The sequence below is a fragment of the Anabrus simplex genome, chromosome 1 (genome assembly GCF_040414725.1).
Source record: "Anabrus simplex isolate iqAnaSimp1 chromosome 1, ASM4041472v1, whole genome shotgun sequence".
Lineage (NCBI taxonomy): Eukaryota > Metazoa > Arthropoda > Insecta > Orthoptera > Tettigoniidae > Anabrus > Anabrus simplex.
In genome coordinates, this window is record NC_090265.1 from 502,403,121 (window position 1) to 502,420,287 (window position 17,167).

Below are 17,167 nucleotides of genomic sequence, written 5' to 3' on the forward strand. Positions count from 1 at the left end.
GTTGGTAGCAGTGCCATAACGAGTATAGCTGCCTAGAGTCCGGTATTTCGTTTATAATTCAGGTTCTTCATGCATATAAATTGAAAACAAACGCTCAAAGCAGTCCTAAGAATTTTAAAGCGCTAGCTGTGCGATTTCAGAAGTACAGGGCTATAAACTTGACAATTTTAACATTAGCGGGATAGGACACAAAAAAGGAACTAATAAACAAAACGAAACATATGCCACTACAGCCCTGATGGATCTTGGACTAAAAAACTATTGCTGCTCAACCCAAAGGCCTGCAGATTACGAGGTACACGTGATCAGCGCGAAGAAACTTCTTGGCGATTATTATTGGCTTTCGATACCAGAGCCGCTATCTCAGTGTGAGGCAGCTCAATACTGTTCTCACGTAAAGCGAGCGGACCTCGGACGAGCCCTCAGGTCCGAGTAAAAATCGCTGACCTGGCCGGGAATCGAACCCCGACCTTCCGAGGAAGAGGCAGGCTCGCTAGCCTGGACTGCGGAACTGACCGAGGGTATTTCATCTGAGATGAAATAGGAATTTCACTCCTGGTTTTCACAGGATACTCCCCTACAAAACACTTCAGTATGATCCAAATGGTAGGGGCATAATAGCCGAGTGGCACCGTCAGTAGCGTCTCACCAAGACAGCGACGGTTCTTATTCCGCCAGATTTTTGAAATGAAAAGTCATGTACATGCGGCGCGAATTTCACGCAAAGCTGGAGGTCCCGCGGCAGTGATCACGAAGTCGATAATCATATAAAACTGCAAACTTGGTTCATCCAAATTGTTGATTCCCAAGTTCGATAGTCTCCTTTTAGTAACTCCATTCTTCATTCTCAAACCATCCTTCTGAAATCTACACATTAAACTCTCTTATAAGCTTGGTTTTTAGTGTCTTTGGGGAGCAATATTTTATTTCTCCTTTACCAACGTGCTACATAACGTCGTTGCGTCTCGAAATACCGTTATGTAACAATGTTGAAGGGAGAAATACTGGCCAGCAGCACATATATTACTTCGAACGACAATTCGTTGAAAGAACCTTGGATGACAAAGCCTTTCTGGTTAGAGTTCTAAGCTGAAATATTATCATCACATAGCGGTTTATTATCACATAGCGGTTTCTCTAGGCGCAGCAACGATAAGCCAGATTATCTGGGGGCGTGATTAGCTCAGTGGCTTAACTGCTGGCTTTCCACCCGAAAGAATGAGATTCAAATCCCGGTCGATCCTAGGTTGAGATTTATATCTTAGAAGTCACGTGGTGTCAGGAAGGGCATCCGGCCTTGAAACCTAAGCCAAAATCAAAATGGGCCTGAATGGCCCCAGCGACCCCAGAAATATTGGAAAGAGCTGAAGCAAGTTTTTTAGAATGTTTTTACGTCGCAGTGACACAGATAGGTCTTATGGCGACGACAGGATAGGAAAGGCCTAGGAGTGGGAAGGAAGCGGCCGTGGTCGTAATTAATTGAGGTACAGCCCCAATATTTGCCTGGAGTGAAAATGGGAAACCACGGAAAACCATTTCAGGTCTGCCGACAGTGGGGTTCGAACCCACTGTCTACCGGATACAAACTCACAGCTGCGCGCTCCTAACGGCACGGCCAACTCGCCCGGTAGCGAGTTTTTTTTACGTAGCCTAAGTCAGATTGCGTGATAAAAAAACTGAAAATCTTGACGAATGTTATTTTACAAACTTCTATTGTTGAGAATCAAACTCGTCGCCATGCTAATGCCGCCTGGCCAGATGGGCTGCAGATATTGGAGTATCATGTAGTCAGCGTGACGACATCCTCAGCCATATAAGGATGTGCTACGCCTAACTTCTCCGCTAGGCGGCGTAATTTCAATAGACGGTACCGGTATACGATTTCCACTTCGCATTTGTCTTGGATGTTATTTATGTGGATTGTTTCAGAATTTGAGGTTTGCACACCAGAACTTTTCCTTTCATTAATAGAAAATGGAATTGTCGTCTTCTGTTAATTCTGTGAAAGAGAAGAGTAATAACATAGGCGCAATGACGATCGCGAATTTGAAAGCAGTACTGAAGAAAACAGCGAAAAAATAAGCGGAAAGAAGCTAGAGTAGATACAATGTGAATGAAATATAGCAACTTATTTTTAGTGATTTTGTTTAGCGTAAGCGTAAATAGGTTTTTGAGGCATATCTGACATGCAATTTTTTATTTTTAGTTAGAAGCGCACATAAAACAAGACATTAGAAGAACAGCAATATCATTGACTACTACTAGTCTGTCTGAAAGCGATTTCCCTTAAGCTCTTTATGAGTTCAGAGACCTTGTTTCAGCTCATAAGATACAGCTTCCACACAAGTATATTTTACACACTTGAAAGTGGCGAATTATTTCGTGTTTAGGAAGTCTGAATGGATGACATTCCATTTTCAAATTACTCGTGTTAGTCACTTTGTGATTCGGGATAGAGAGGTTTATTGAGATTGTGAAGTGTTCAACACAATCCAATGCAATATTTTTATAGGACAGGTCAGTTTCGAGCAGACTTTGATATTGCTTGTCACCTTTATTAAGTTCTTCCTGTAAATCGCATGCAGCCATTCCTCACTCACGGAATTGGTGGTATGAATAGGCTGCAGTGACGTTTAGTTCGGCACATTGGAACAGTGGTATTCAGACATTGTACAGTAGTTTTTCTCGTTTTTGACTTGTTAATGTAATTTAAGACATGCTCCTATAGGCTCCTCACATGGACTCAGTGGTAATTTCAAACACCCAATCCCAACGGCACGAACAGCACAATTTATAGCAATAGTGTCGCAGTTATATAAAATGAAAACATTTCATCCGAATGAGTATTTGTAGATGTTAGACTACGAACATCGGTGGTTCAAAACTTTGAAGCGTTCTAGAGAAAAGAGTGACGGCCTGAATTAAAGGTCTCATGTCACAATTTCGTTGGGATTTTTTTTTTTTTGGCTAGTTGCTTTACGTCGCACCGACACAGATAGGTCTTATGGCGACGATGGGACAGGGAAGGGCTAGGAGTGGGAAGGAAGCGGCCGTGGCCTTAATTAAGGTACAGCCCCAGCATTTGCCTGGTGTGAAAATGGGAAACCACGGAAAACCATTTTCAGGGCTGCTGACAGTGTGGTTCGAACCTACTATCTCCCGAATACTGGGAATTTTTAATAGTCGTTATGTTTTAAAGTTGAATGTTACACTGCGTACAACTTCATCCGTCAACTAACTTCTATCAACACTAATCAGAGAGAAAAGAAATGAAAGGGGTCCGACACTTAGGAAAACGAAGGTAACGACCATAGAAAGACAAGGGCGACGAAGGGTGTGATAATGTGAAAATGAAAGACTCCACACGAAGTACCTTCGGGGTCGATAAAGAACAAGACTTGCCCAAGTGAGGTCGGATAAGAGCCTCTGGATAAGAGCGCATACCGTTTACTACTCGTGAGACAATTGTTGGTAGTGTTTCAGTACATCTCTGTTGCTTGGATTTTTGACCAGATCCTATGGATATTACATAAACGGCTCCTCAGTTAGTCCGACGAGGCTGAGTGAAACTCGTTCCAACCCTCAGTTGAGAATCAGGGTTAGAATCCAGGGCCTCTGGGTAAGATGTAGACATGACTCCCCTATTCTTTAGGTCTGGCTTTATTTGCGATCATTTCTGCTCATTAATATGTAGAGGGTGTACACTCGTGAGCAACTGAATTAGACATACTTGGCTAGGAGCTTATAGCACCCCGTTTTGCCTTAATGACGACGGCGATGCGGCAGGGCATGGATTCCATAAGACACAGACTTACTGATCCTCCCAATATCCACGAAAGTTTGCTGTAGTAGGGTCCAGAGCAAGCATATCCCTTTCTACAGCATCCCAGACGTACTGAATGGGATTGAGATCTGCGCTCCTCGGGACCAGCAAGCATCTTCACATCCGCAGAGTGCTGATCGAATCAGTCAGCCACAATTCGGGAGCGATGGACTGGAACTGGACTTGCTGCAGATACAGATCGCTTGCAGGGTACTGGAAACGAACAAAGGGGCGAGCATCATCTGCCAGCAGGTTCCTGTAACATTCCTTGGTGAGGGACGTTGTCAGATGTTCCAATGGTTCCATTTCATCCCATTGTCTCATGTGGATGACAATGCTCTCATACCTGGCCACTGGCGTGTACCAACTGGTACCTCGACTCATCTGTCCAGGAGACCTTCAAGACTCCAGTGGTGGTGATCCTGTACCTATGTCAGTCGTTGTGCCTTATGGCGGGTGTTGAGCAGAGGTACCCTAGCGGGAAGCTTGCTTCGTGAGGAGGTTCTGGATAGTGTGGCTGCTCACACAACGTTGTTGTCCAACACTGGAATGATCTGCTGCACTGTGGCCCGTTTACCCAATCTTACGATCCGAGCTAGCCGACGGTGACCCCTGCCATCAACGCACTGTACACCACGGCAGTTGACCCTGGTGGCGGTGGTTTTCCTCGAATCCACGTACTCACGGTACACTGTTGATACGGTAGCCATTGGAAAGCCCACTGCCTGCACGACTTCAGAAATGAAGTGGGCCATACGTCTGGCGCCGACGATCTGGCCTCTATCAGATGTGCTGTCTCGTGTCTTACCCATCCTGCAGTCAACTGTTACTCAAACAACGCCCCGTACGAGGTCTGACGTCCTCGCTGTGACATGCCACGCCCTTGTATTGCATTCGCCAGGCCGAGCTCAGCGCAATTTCCCCACTACGGCACCTATCCATAATTAATTTGCTCATGAGTGTGAATAAAACGTAGGAAATAATTCCAACTATAGACCATCATCAGGAAAGATTCACAAAATTATAAAAGATATAAATGTATGCTACTCACAAACAAGACTTATAGAATGATGTGTATTTAATTATTATTCTAATTATATTTATGATGGTTTTTGTTAGCATTATAATGAGGTTAACTTCTCCTGCCTTTGCTGTCGTTGAGACTTAGAGTTGACAGAGCAGTCTCTTCCTCGTATGGGCTAGTGCTGTGAAAAGAACGTAGCCCTCCGGTTGACTGAATCGAATAATGTGATTACAGAACTCCTCGCATGGTCTCCGGTACTATCGGCGGTGGAAATTGTTGCAAAGCTTTGAAAGTGAAATGAAGGTAATGTTGCCAACTTGCATACAAGTTGGATCTTTTGACTGTACCAACATATTGGGTAGTATTTCAAACTTACATCCATGACTGTAGCCACCCTGTAAAAAGTATTGCCTGTATACCCAACTTACAAACTGATGTATCACTCGCATTCCATATAGTATCTATTAATACAAAATGTACATGTCTGTAATACTGTCATGATATTTACTGCAGGTGTGGGTTTCTGTAGTCACATCCTAGGTCATGAACTATAAGCATTGGGTGAGTGGCCTAGTAAGTGGTCTTGAGAGTCGGGATTCCAATTACTATGGAATAGGAGTGGCCATCTTGAACATATTCTGAGTCATGGCCCTTCTTGTGCTTAGGCGGCTGGGACTATACAATCTACCAATGGTCCCTAACCCGTGGAAGGAGAAATTCCTACTGGGACTGTGTGTAAGTAGGGTAGCATCCTGCTTCACAACATTTTTACAGAGCATGCTCAGAACGTTTTAAGCAAGCCTCAGACCTGTGAGAGTAATGGAGTCCCACTTCCATTTGACAGACGAGGAACTCCTTGGAAACTACATGGCAAACAAAATGGAATTTGATGGGGGAGCTATTAGTATTAACGGGGCTTATGAAAGAAAGAAAGAAAGAAAGAAAGAAAGAAAGAAGGAAGGAAAAAACAAAGGAAGGAAGGAAAAAGGAAGGAAGTAGAACTGGCTGAATCAGCAAAGAGGAATCTGAATGTGTTAGGAGTTAAGAATATTCAGGTAAGCAGAGAAAATGAGGAAACAACAACTTTGAGTAAAAGGCATATCAAAACTGGCTCCAAAAAAAGGACTGATTCAGACAGAGAATTGTATGTAGATGAAAGTCTAGGTCAAGTGGCAGGAAAACCTTTCTGGACAGACTGACTGAGGAGCCATTGATATGAGAACCATCAGACCTAGTCAGAAAGCCAAACACTAGGAAAGTACTGAAACACAACCAAAATTGTCTCATGAGTAGTAGCCTCATTTGATCTTCTATTTTTAATGCTACTTTCCTTTTATTATTTTATTTTATTATTTTGATTTTGCATCAGAATACATTGTTTTTCTTTCAGTGTTATCCTGTGGGCCCTATATAGTTTAAAATAGATGTACACTTTCATTATACAGTAAATAGGCTTATATATTTTTATTTTACCATTAGCAGCTGTTCAAATGTGATTTTAAATTCACATCGATAGAGGGAGGGTGAGCAAAATGTTATGGGCACCTAAGCCAGTGCTGGTGCAGAGGTGGATTGGAGAAATGCTTGCTTTGCTCTGAAGTGGCGGGGATAGAGGGCGCAGTCAGGTAGTGCGGTGAGCATGGTTAGTGATAAGAGTACAAAATTATTGTGAGTGGAGTTCTTATTGAGGGCATGTTTATTAGTGTCACATTCCTACACATTTTTTGAAATATCAACTGAGGAAGAAAAGTAGTATGCCTACATCCAGCTGGATAATGCCACTGTCCATGTATGTCGTCAGTCAATGCAAGCATTACAACAGGTGTTTGTACAGCGAATAATTAGTTGTAGACTTGGTTTATCTCCTTCGCCAAGTGTGTGTTTTTCTTGTGGGGAACTTAAAATGTACGGGAAAAGTCCACATATTTTTGAAGCCCTGGAGAATGAAATCAGATACATGAAATTTCAGAGGAAGAGATAAGAATTTTTAAAAAAATGCTGATTCAACATTTGTATAGAGAACGATGGACATAATTTTTCAGTAGGTGTTTGATGACAGGTAAAATCTACATTAGTTTTCAACTTCATCCATTATTCACTCTTAATTAATAATATAGCCCTACCATAATTAAACTGAAAAACAAAACCAAACTAGTTTAAATAAACTGCAAAAGACCTGGTAGAATGAAAAATTACAGAAAATTCACCATTTGATTGAACAGCTAAAGTAAATAACTAAAGAAAGAAACATATGGTTCCAAGGCAAATGAGAGGAAACAAAGATAAGAAAGAATGGAGAAGTACTGGGCACTAATAAAAGATCAACACACAGAGAAATGATTGATTCAACATCCCCAAAGAGGCTGAAAGAAGAAGAAGAAGAAGAAGAAGAAGAAGAAGAAGAAGAAAGACAGACCCACTCATGCTGTTGTAACATTGCCTCAACCATCTGAACCACTCAGCCTGGCTAATAAAATAGATAAAAGTGTGGTGTGTGTGTTTTTTTTTATTTTCTGTTTTAAATTTCACCGTTGTTTGAGATGAGTAGCTTCTGGTGAGTGACAGTCAAGCACTGCATGTTGTCACCTTGACACCTACCCTCCTAGAGTTTTACCTGGCCTAGTTTTAGGCCCAGTGACTGCTAAGGACCACACAGTAACACTTGTTATTTATCGGACTGTTTTCATACACAGAGTTGATGGCCAAAAATGTCCCAAGGTGCTAAAATGAATCAACAGTGATAACAGTGACTTAATTTTGTGTTCCTCTGTTTCAGTTTGTATGTATGGGTGGCACCCCTAAACGAATGGAGCAGTTTGCTTTCTATATCATGGAGGAGATTGGCCACAAACTTCCTGCAGGGACCACACTTCTCGACATCAGCCAGTTTTCTTATCGATACTCCATGTTCAAAGTGGGACCAGTCCTTTCCATTAGTGTGAGTAGACAATGTTCTGCTTTGTTTTAGGAATTGTCAATAAAAAAACTAGCTACTCAAGATTTTGAGACCAATTTGAACTTTTAATATGATTGCCTCCACTACCAGTTATAGAGGGGGCAGGGGAGAACTATAAATTTGGTATATTGGTACTATGGATACTCGAGTTCCAGCAGTAAGTGACTGTCACTAAATGCAGTCACTGAATGATGTAAATGTTATACATGTCTTAAGAAGAAAATCAAATTACTTGACATATGTTAGCCTAAGTCTACTTTTTAATTAGGTATACTTTTTTTCTTGGAAATGTGTCTATTATTCAAACAACTGAGAAAAAATATATAGATTAACCACCTAATCAATGCACAGTATAATCTAAAAAGATTATTTATCCAACATGTGTGAACATGTCTTGGCTCTGGGAGCCATCATCAGCCCACAAATACTAAAACATAGATTAATAGAACATAAATAAACAGATATAAAAAGAAATCTTGAACGTAGTAATGACATATATCTTGATGATCCTCCTCCATAGATATATTTTTTCTCAAGTTATGTAGTTAATACGGACCAATATGAGCATGATTACTTGTAATACAAGAACTGAGTACCTCCGAACATCTCCCTTGTCATCTCATAAGGAGAATCGTCCCGTTCTTTGGGCATACAATAAGAAGGTATGGTGAAAATCTGGACAAGTATATAATGGAAGACAAGGTTGTTGGCAGAAGACAACAAGGAGGACATCAAGCAAGTGAATTGATCAAGTCAAGTACACTGCCAGCCTGACTCTTCAGCAGTCATAAGAGAAGCTGAACACCATCAAAGATAGTGATGCTTAGTTGAGAATATTGTGTGAAGTCAAATGGGTTCATGATGCTCAGCAATGAGTTACACGAGTTACAATGACGAGCATTGAAAAAAACGCCTCAATTGGTGCAAAATAATTAGATCTGGTATTAATATTGTTATAACACACACCTTCCCCCCTAAGTGTGTTTTCTGACAGACTACCTCAATACTAAGCAAGTTACATATTGCCTTCAATTTGCACTTGTAATAAGATTTGACTTAGACTGGCCGTGTAGCATGGTTGGTTAGGTGCTTACTTTCTAAGCTCAACATTGCAAGATTGAATTACAGGGATTTGGTTGTTCCATAAGAGTGTTAAAATCGAAGTGATCTTGTAGATTTACTATCATCATCACCACGGTGGCTTAGGTACTGGCTTTCCATTTGGTCAGCCAAGGTTTGAATCCAGGCAGGGCTGGTTTAAGGGCCCTGCAGCACCCGCAGCTGCAGTGGGACCTGAGCTTTAGAGACCCCATAGTCGCCCTCCTGTAAATGTGAATTAGTAAAACGCAGATTGAATTTCCTTCTGAAACTGTCTTCCTACAAAATCCATTAATCTTTCAGTTGTATTATCAATATTTTTTGATCACTAAAATCTTGAAACGGTCTCACATCACTGGAGTTCTTGTTCGGTTGTCTTTATCTATCGATCACGAATTTCCATTCCATGTAGTTCTGTTCCTGTCTCATTAGCATGTTTCTTGATTATGTGTTAGTGGGGGATGTCCATGCCTTGTCCCATGGTTTATCATAACATAACATAAAATTGATATAAAATTCTTATGAAAATGGAAATCCTCAGCCTGTTTCCAGTCATTTGACCGGGTCAGCAATGGAATGAATGTAGCCCTGATCTAGCGGCGAGGATAGGAAATGTGCCGGCTGCCAAAGCCTGTCACACTCCTCTGGGGCAATGATAACTGACTGGCAGATGAAATGAAATGTTAATAGAGAGTGTTGCTGGAATGAAGGATGAGAGGGAAAACTGGAGTACCCGGAGAAAATCCTGTCTTGCCTCCGCTTTGTCCAGCACAAATCTCACATGGAGTGACCAGGATTTAAACCGTGGTATCCAGTGGTGACAGGCCGGCGCACTGCCACCTGAGTCATGGAGGCTTAAGAATAGAAAATACTTATCACATTCTCAAAAGAGAAAGCATAAGGAGCTGAAAAAGAAACATCAAGGCAGGAAGGTGCGTTAAACAGATTTGTAAAGAGAATGCTAGATGGTAATGTGAGTGTGGTGTCTGTGGATGAACAGTGGGATAAAAGTACAGAGAATACAGTGAACAGGAGTAGACTAATAAGACTCCCAGTGATGGAGTGTAGCAAAAAGCCATCTGCTATCGTTTTGAACAAGAACAATGTACAGTTAGAAGGTAGTGCAGGAAATTCAACACGAGTTATTTTGGTAAACTGTTTACTGTTATGGAACATGAATGTGAATGTGTCTGAAACCAAAAAAGTAGCAAACTTAACTTCATCTTCAGTGCCGTGTAATGAAATGATACTTCAGCTAACTTTCAACTCCATGGAAAGGAAGAAAGACCATGAGAAGTACAAAACCTTCAATTCAAGCGGTCCATGAAATTGGCCAGAAGTTATAGAAAAAAGTTTAGAATAAATTTAATTAAGGAAAGCCCTATAGATATCTTTGCTAAGAACAAGATATTTTCAGTACACAAAGAAACTAGACATTGGTTTAGTGTATACCACTGCTTTCACCTGCAATCAAATGATGAAAAGGTAAAGCATAACTGACATATATACTTAGAAGGAAAAAGAGTAGTTTTGAAACTAAGTAATAATGATGTAATAATCTGAACATCTAGTACTGTGAATACGTTTGGTTGGATTGACCTGAAGTAAGCAAATGAGGGACCCAAAGTAATGCTGTGCTGGGGGCCCCAAAATTCCTTCAACCGGCCCTAAATCCAGATGGGTCTTGGCTTGGAATTTTTACCTGAAAATTCATATGACAATGACATCAGGCCTTAAATACTGAGCCAAAATTGAAATGAACCAAGATGGTTCTAGTTGCCCCAGAAATAACCAAGATAAGTTGAGAAATGTTTGTATTGAGTTTTGGTTTAAAAGATTTCCTCTGATATTAACTGATTTGTATTGTAACTGTCTTGCAGCACGGAATGGGCATCCCATCTGTCGGCATTCTCCTTCACGAAGTGATCAAGCTTATGTACCACGCTCGAGTAAAGGATCCTATTTTCTTCCGAATTGGCACATGCGGAGGCATTGGGCTTGAGCATGGTACTGTGGTTATATCTGAAGATGCTGTTGATGGACTGTTGAGGCCCACATTGGAGTTGGTAAGTTACAACCTGTACTTATCACTTTCTAATAAGTAAAGCTGTGACAAATTGCATGATACAGGATTTGTATCCCAGTGACAGTAGCTTTCCTTTTGATACATTTTAATATTACAAATAATCATAACTTATTATTGCCTAACCTAAAGTAATGAAATATAATCTAACATGCTATTCTGGGCTTACAATAAATTATGTGGTGAATTTTAATGAGCTGATGTTCTAACCCTCTTATATGAAAATGTTAAATTAGATCTTAAATTTGGACATGTTGAACATGGCACATGGAAATTCAAGGGGGAAAGGAACTCAGGTTTATCAGTCTGTGAATATACGAGGGTCGAGTCATAAGTCATGGCAACTATTTTTTTCTCGCGAACAGGAGACAACATGGAAAATCTATGATATGCATTTGGAAATATAAGGCAGGTACTTATGCATAGTGCCTGAAGACAAATTCTGACTTCAGGAGATTCTTGTAGGAAAGTGACAGCACACAGGCCATTGGTAAACATTGTTTTATTATGGTATAGACAGCTAATACACAAGACTACGTACAAAGGACAGGTCTCCACTGGTTACAGACCTTCGAAATAATCACTGATCGATCACCATTATCCATACATCTTTGTCCATGGACACTGGACGGCCTGGGCGAGGCAAATCGGCATTTGATACTCTACCCCGTTTGAATGTCTCCACCCACCTCGCCACTGTTCTATAGGGAACGGCTGCACACCTAATACTTCCTGCAGCTCTGAATGGCATTGGTGTGCATTTCTGCCGCAGAGAACTGCTATTTTAATATACGATTGTTGCTCCTGCTTGTTGACTTCCATTTTGTGATGCTCTCACGCACACACTCAACTTGGAGGCATGAACACGGAAAATCTAAGATATGCATTTGGAAATATAAGGCAGGTACTTATGCATAGTGCCTGAAGACAAATTCTGACTTGAGGAGATTCTCGTAGGAAAGTGACAGACAACAGGCCATTGGTAAACATTGTTTTATTATGGTATAGACAGCTAATACACAAGACTACGTACAAAGGACAGGTCTCCACTGGTTACAGACCTTCAAAATAATCACTGATCGATCACCATTATCCGTACATCTTTGTCCATGGACACTGGACGGCCTGGGCGAGGCAAATCGGCAGTTGATACTCTACCTTGTTTGAACGTCTCCACCCTCCTCGCCACTGTTCTATAGGGCATGGCATGCACACCTAATGCTTCTCACAGCTCTAAATGGCATTGGCGTGCATTTCTGCCATGGAGAACTGCTATTTGAATATACGATTGTTGCTCCTGCTTGTTGATTTCCATTCTTTGATGCTCTCACGCACACACTCAACTTGGGGGCATGTTTAGAACCACACTGTTGTTTGCATACACCATCCAGTGGCATCATACGCAAGTACATACCGTACGTTTCCAAATGCATATCTTAGATTTTCCGTGTTGTCTCCTGTTTGCGAGGAAAAATGTAGTTGCCATGACTTATGACTTGACCTACATACAGTATTGTTGTGTAAATGAACTTGGCTACATCTTTCTGCCTTCACACCATTTTTAAATTTAACAGAAGCTCATAGTACAAAATGATATATGGATAATGCGATGAATTTCTTTTACACCCTTTCAAACTGTTGTACATGTATTTTTCATGTAAAGCTCCACACCGTGTTTGCTTATTCTAACTTTGGACTTACGAGGGTGTTCAAATGACATGTTTTTATATTTCCAAACAGCTTCACATTTTTGATCACAAATCTCAAAGTCCAACTAGTTACAGTAACTGCCTTCTGTATCTTAGGAGTGATGATGATGATGATGATGGTGATGCTTGTTGTTTAAAGGGGCCTAACATCGAGGTCATCGGCCCCTAATGGTACGAAATGAAATAACAAAAAATTCAAATTCATCCACTGACCAAAATAAAATAAAAAATGTCATGAAGAATGAATGGAAGGACATGAACCCTACAAAACAAACAAACAAACAAACAAACAAACAAACAAACAAACAAACAAACAAACAAACACAAACAAACAAACACACAAACAAACAAACAAACACAGTGGATCAGACTCAAAAAGAAGGTAGTTAATTAGAGTATTACTGACCAAGGGACCATTTATAAAGCACAATGATGCTTGATGTCTGAAGGGGTGCTAAATTCACGTCTAAGGCCCCACAGAATGGTACATGTCGCGAGTAAAGTAGAACCATGGTATTTGCCATTTTGGGGTACTGATCAAAAGTAGCGAAGACTCACGGTGGTCCACACAAGATGGTACTACTCACAAGTATTGCAATTTGTACAGGGAACGCAGACCTATGGTGTTTTGCACACAATGCCGCCACTCATAGCCAACGCAAACCGGTAAGGTTCCTCACCTAGGTGTACTAGTCATGGGCGCCGGTATTCCCGTGGTGTTCCACACATAGTGGGCACCAATCACAGGCAACGCTGACCCACGGTGCTGGTCATATAGCGGTACAACTCACAGGCTACGTCCAGACCCGCGAACGCACGGGTACTGGAATCCACCAGGCCAGGCTTTTTACTGCAACTAATCACAAACCTATTTCGTACCAATTTAGTGATACTACTCACAAGTACATGCAACCCATGGTGTTCCCCGCATGATGGTACGAATCAAGAGTAGTTTCATGGTTCTAATTCAATCATCCCTTGGTCGCCCCTTGTAGTCGCCTCTTACGACAGGCAGGGGATACCGCGGGTGTATTCTACATGTGCGTCCCCCACCAGCAGGGGGTGGTGTGTTTGGTCCGCGAGAGGTATTTTATTTCCCTCAAGTCCGCCGGCAAGCCGGTTAGGACCCCCCTATCCGCCACCTGGGACGAGCCACGTGGGAGTATCACCTCTCCCCCTGCTACGCCTGCGTAGCAGGTTCGTGGTCTTAGGAGTGAAAGTGAGCCTACAGTCTGATAATAGACAGGTGTCTTTCTGTTCTGGTATAGGTCTTGGGTCATTGCGCCATAACTTGTAAGTTTGGGTGAATGCCATTGATGCATATCTTGGAACGTTTAGGTACAATTATTTTCTATCATCTTGTATGGTATGCTATTTAGGCCTAACTGTTCATGTTCACAGTTGTCACTGGTTGAAATGACTTTGAATACCGTGTATTGTTACAAATTGTCAAATTGTGTTTAATTATCTTCCTAGTTAATACATAATATAAAAACAAGATCAGAAGAATTCACAACTACTACACTCAATTTCAGTTACCACCCCCACACTCCCGCATACCCCTACACTCCCACAAATCCCGCCCATTTCCCCACTCCATTTCAACTGTGGAAGCACATAAATTGAGAGAGCTGGACTCGACAGTCAGCAAACACGGGAAGTTCAAGCTGGCCACGTAACATAAGTTAGTTTCGTTATCAAAACTTGCCTTAAATGTTCCTGTTAAGTCACATTCTTTTTTAATTCTTAATTTGGTTTTCATTATCCACATTACAGATTATGATTTAGATGGTTCAACTTCACTAGCAACTCACATAATGTTAGCCTCTGACTTAACACAATAATTGAGAGTCAACAGTGTACAGATGTATTTGAACTGCATCAAGGGGAATGAGGAAGTTACAGCAGAAAAACCTCCAGCACAAAAACCTTTTTTAATGTCCATCACCTTGTATTTTAATTTCATCATGATTTTTAAAGGAGAGCTTTTAAATAAGCACTGTATACAATTGTGTGTCTAATGCTTTTAGATTATTACAATGTATTTTATTGAGGATGACCCTATGTTGGGTTGAAACGTGTCTAATTGAAAGTTCATCTTAACTAGATGTATACCTAGGAGGATAATTAAACACAATTTGACAATTTATAAGAATTTCAACCATCAATATGGATCAAATATGAAATTTATAGTGTGTAATACCATATATTGCCCTGATTACAGATCTGCCTGTTCAATGAATCCCTAGAAATAGATAACTTTTTTAAAAAAACATAGAAATGCTATTTGTTCGGGGTGTCAACCCACGTGGATCTTTTGCCCCTTCGGGCACCATATAATATGAACCTGCGGGTAATTGGAATGGCGGTAGTGTGGAATGTTGTGTGTGAGGAACGGAAGATGAAGGACGTCACAAGCACCCAGTCCCCAGGCCAGGGATATTAATCATTGCAATTAAAAACCCCTGACCCGGCCACGAATCAAACCCGAGGCCACCGGGTGACAGGTGGATGCGTTGACCCCTACACCACGGGGCCGGGTTAGTAAAAGATTTTACCAAGGGCTTTTTCCTTTAATTAGTTCTTTATTTGCGATGCAGCGGTAATTTTGACTGAATACTCGACTGCTCTCCAGAACTAGTGGGAGGTTCAATTTCTGGACTGAGGACGTGGGACTGTGAGTCGTAAGGTGGGCACACAAGGCATGGGGCTATGAGAAGCAAGGAGAGGAGGCTAAGAACATAGCCCAGGTATCTTTGGTGAGTGGACTAGCGGTTGACTAATCAAAAGATATAAATTTCATGAAGATTGATCCGTATTGAACTGTGATCACAATAATAGTTAAGTATTTTATTTTTAAGGTCCACCTTTTCAATACAAACTATGCAATATTTACATTACATTTCCATTCAGGGACTAGTTTTGACCTAACTGTAGGTAATCATCAGCCATAAAGCAAATCACACAAATACACCGAATAAAATAAACAATGTAAAGACACAATGGCCTTAAAATAAAACTGTATGTATAACCCATAGAATTCAAGTTAAGACTGGTTACATAAATACATTCTGTTAAAAGTTCAATCGATTTAAGACACAGTGCAGTGTCAGTGACATCAATCATCATGAAATTTATATCTTTCAATTATGTGGCCAACCAGGCAAAACATAAAGCCTATTATACTTAGGTTTAAAAGTTAAAATAGCCAAATTGGGCAAAGATATCGAGTTTCTTAAGCAATGTATCATGTACAATTTGACAAATTTTCTCAAAGGTAACTTGAAAAGATATTGACTTTCTCCTCAAATCACTAAGATCCAAATTAGAATAAATAACATTTGGCTAAGGGAGGAGATAAATTTCTATACAAGAAAAAATCTTTTTTGAATCATAGGTTGAAATTTATTTCTAACTCAAGTTGATAATAGACTATTCACATTATTAACTAAGAAGCAAGAAACCGTAGAGTAAAAACTATGCACACTAAAGAACTCTAAACCTAGCAACAACCATGTTAATGAAACTAGAAATATCACTAGCACAATGAATCAATTTCATCCACCGCTTGTAAATTTATCCAGAGTACCTTTGAATGACGAGGAAAATTTGATTCTAGCCAAAGGTCCTAAACATAACTGGCCTAATCTTAATACACTTAATAACACTATTACCATGGTATTAGAAACCAATCTAGCCATCAGTAAATTGCCAATAGAAAAGCAGGAGGAAACAAGGTTTGAAATAATATGAAAATTGAATAACATTCTTAACCCAAATAACAATAACAACCCCCGCTAACTTAAAAAGCAATAAAGAATCAATCATTGAACAGAAACAAATACATGCACTTAAAAAGAAGATTACTGATAATAATCTTATTGTCACAAAAGCAGAGAAGGGCAACACAACCATTATAATGGAAAGAAATGAATACATATGTAAAACAAAAGAATTCTTTACAGACAGTTTGTTTTCTACAGTTAAAAAGGACCCAACTCAAAGAATCCAACACCTACTTAAGCAAACTTTAAAGAATATTTCACTCCTTTTAACAGATCAAGAAAAAACAAAATTAACTAGTATGAACCCAGGCCTTCCCACTGCTAAAGCCCTTCCTAGGATACACAAGACCAGCATTGCCATTCACCCAATCATTAATTATAGACCAAGCCTGGTATATAAAGCCTCTCAATTCATTCAAAAGTTTAAAAAAAGGAATTATCAGTTTTTATCCAAAAAATCCATTAAAAATACTATAGAATTGATAGAGAAACTAAATAAGTTTAGTAAACAACCTAATCATTCCCTTTACTAGTTTAACATTGTAAATATGTATCCTGGTATACAAACATCTAAATTATACCCTATCATAAAAAGCAATTTAAGCAAATACAGCCATCTACGTACTTCAGAAATACAAGATTTTATGTCTATCCTGGAATTGGTTATAAATAATAACTATTTCACTTTT

At 40.2% G+C, this 17,167-nt stretch overlaps 1 protein-coding gene across 3 annotated transcripts in view; it reads left to right on the top strand.

The window, feature by feature from the left end:
• The window catches only part of LOC136857024 (uridine phosphorylase 1), a 331,210-nt gene that overhangs the window by 245,928 nt on the left and 68,115 nt on the right, over positions 1-17,167 (top strand). For all 3 annotated transcript variants that reach the window (XM_067135371.2, XM_068225042.1, XM_068225043.1), the window contains 2 exons: positions 7,624-7,785; positions 10,782-10,967. In XM_067135371.2, the coding sequence (XP_066991472.2) occupies positions 7,624-7,785; positions 10,782-10,967 (348 nt within the window). The remainder of the gene's footprint in view (positions 1-7,623; positions 7,786-10,781; positions 10,968-17,167) is intronic.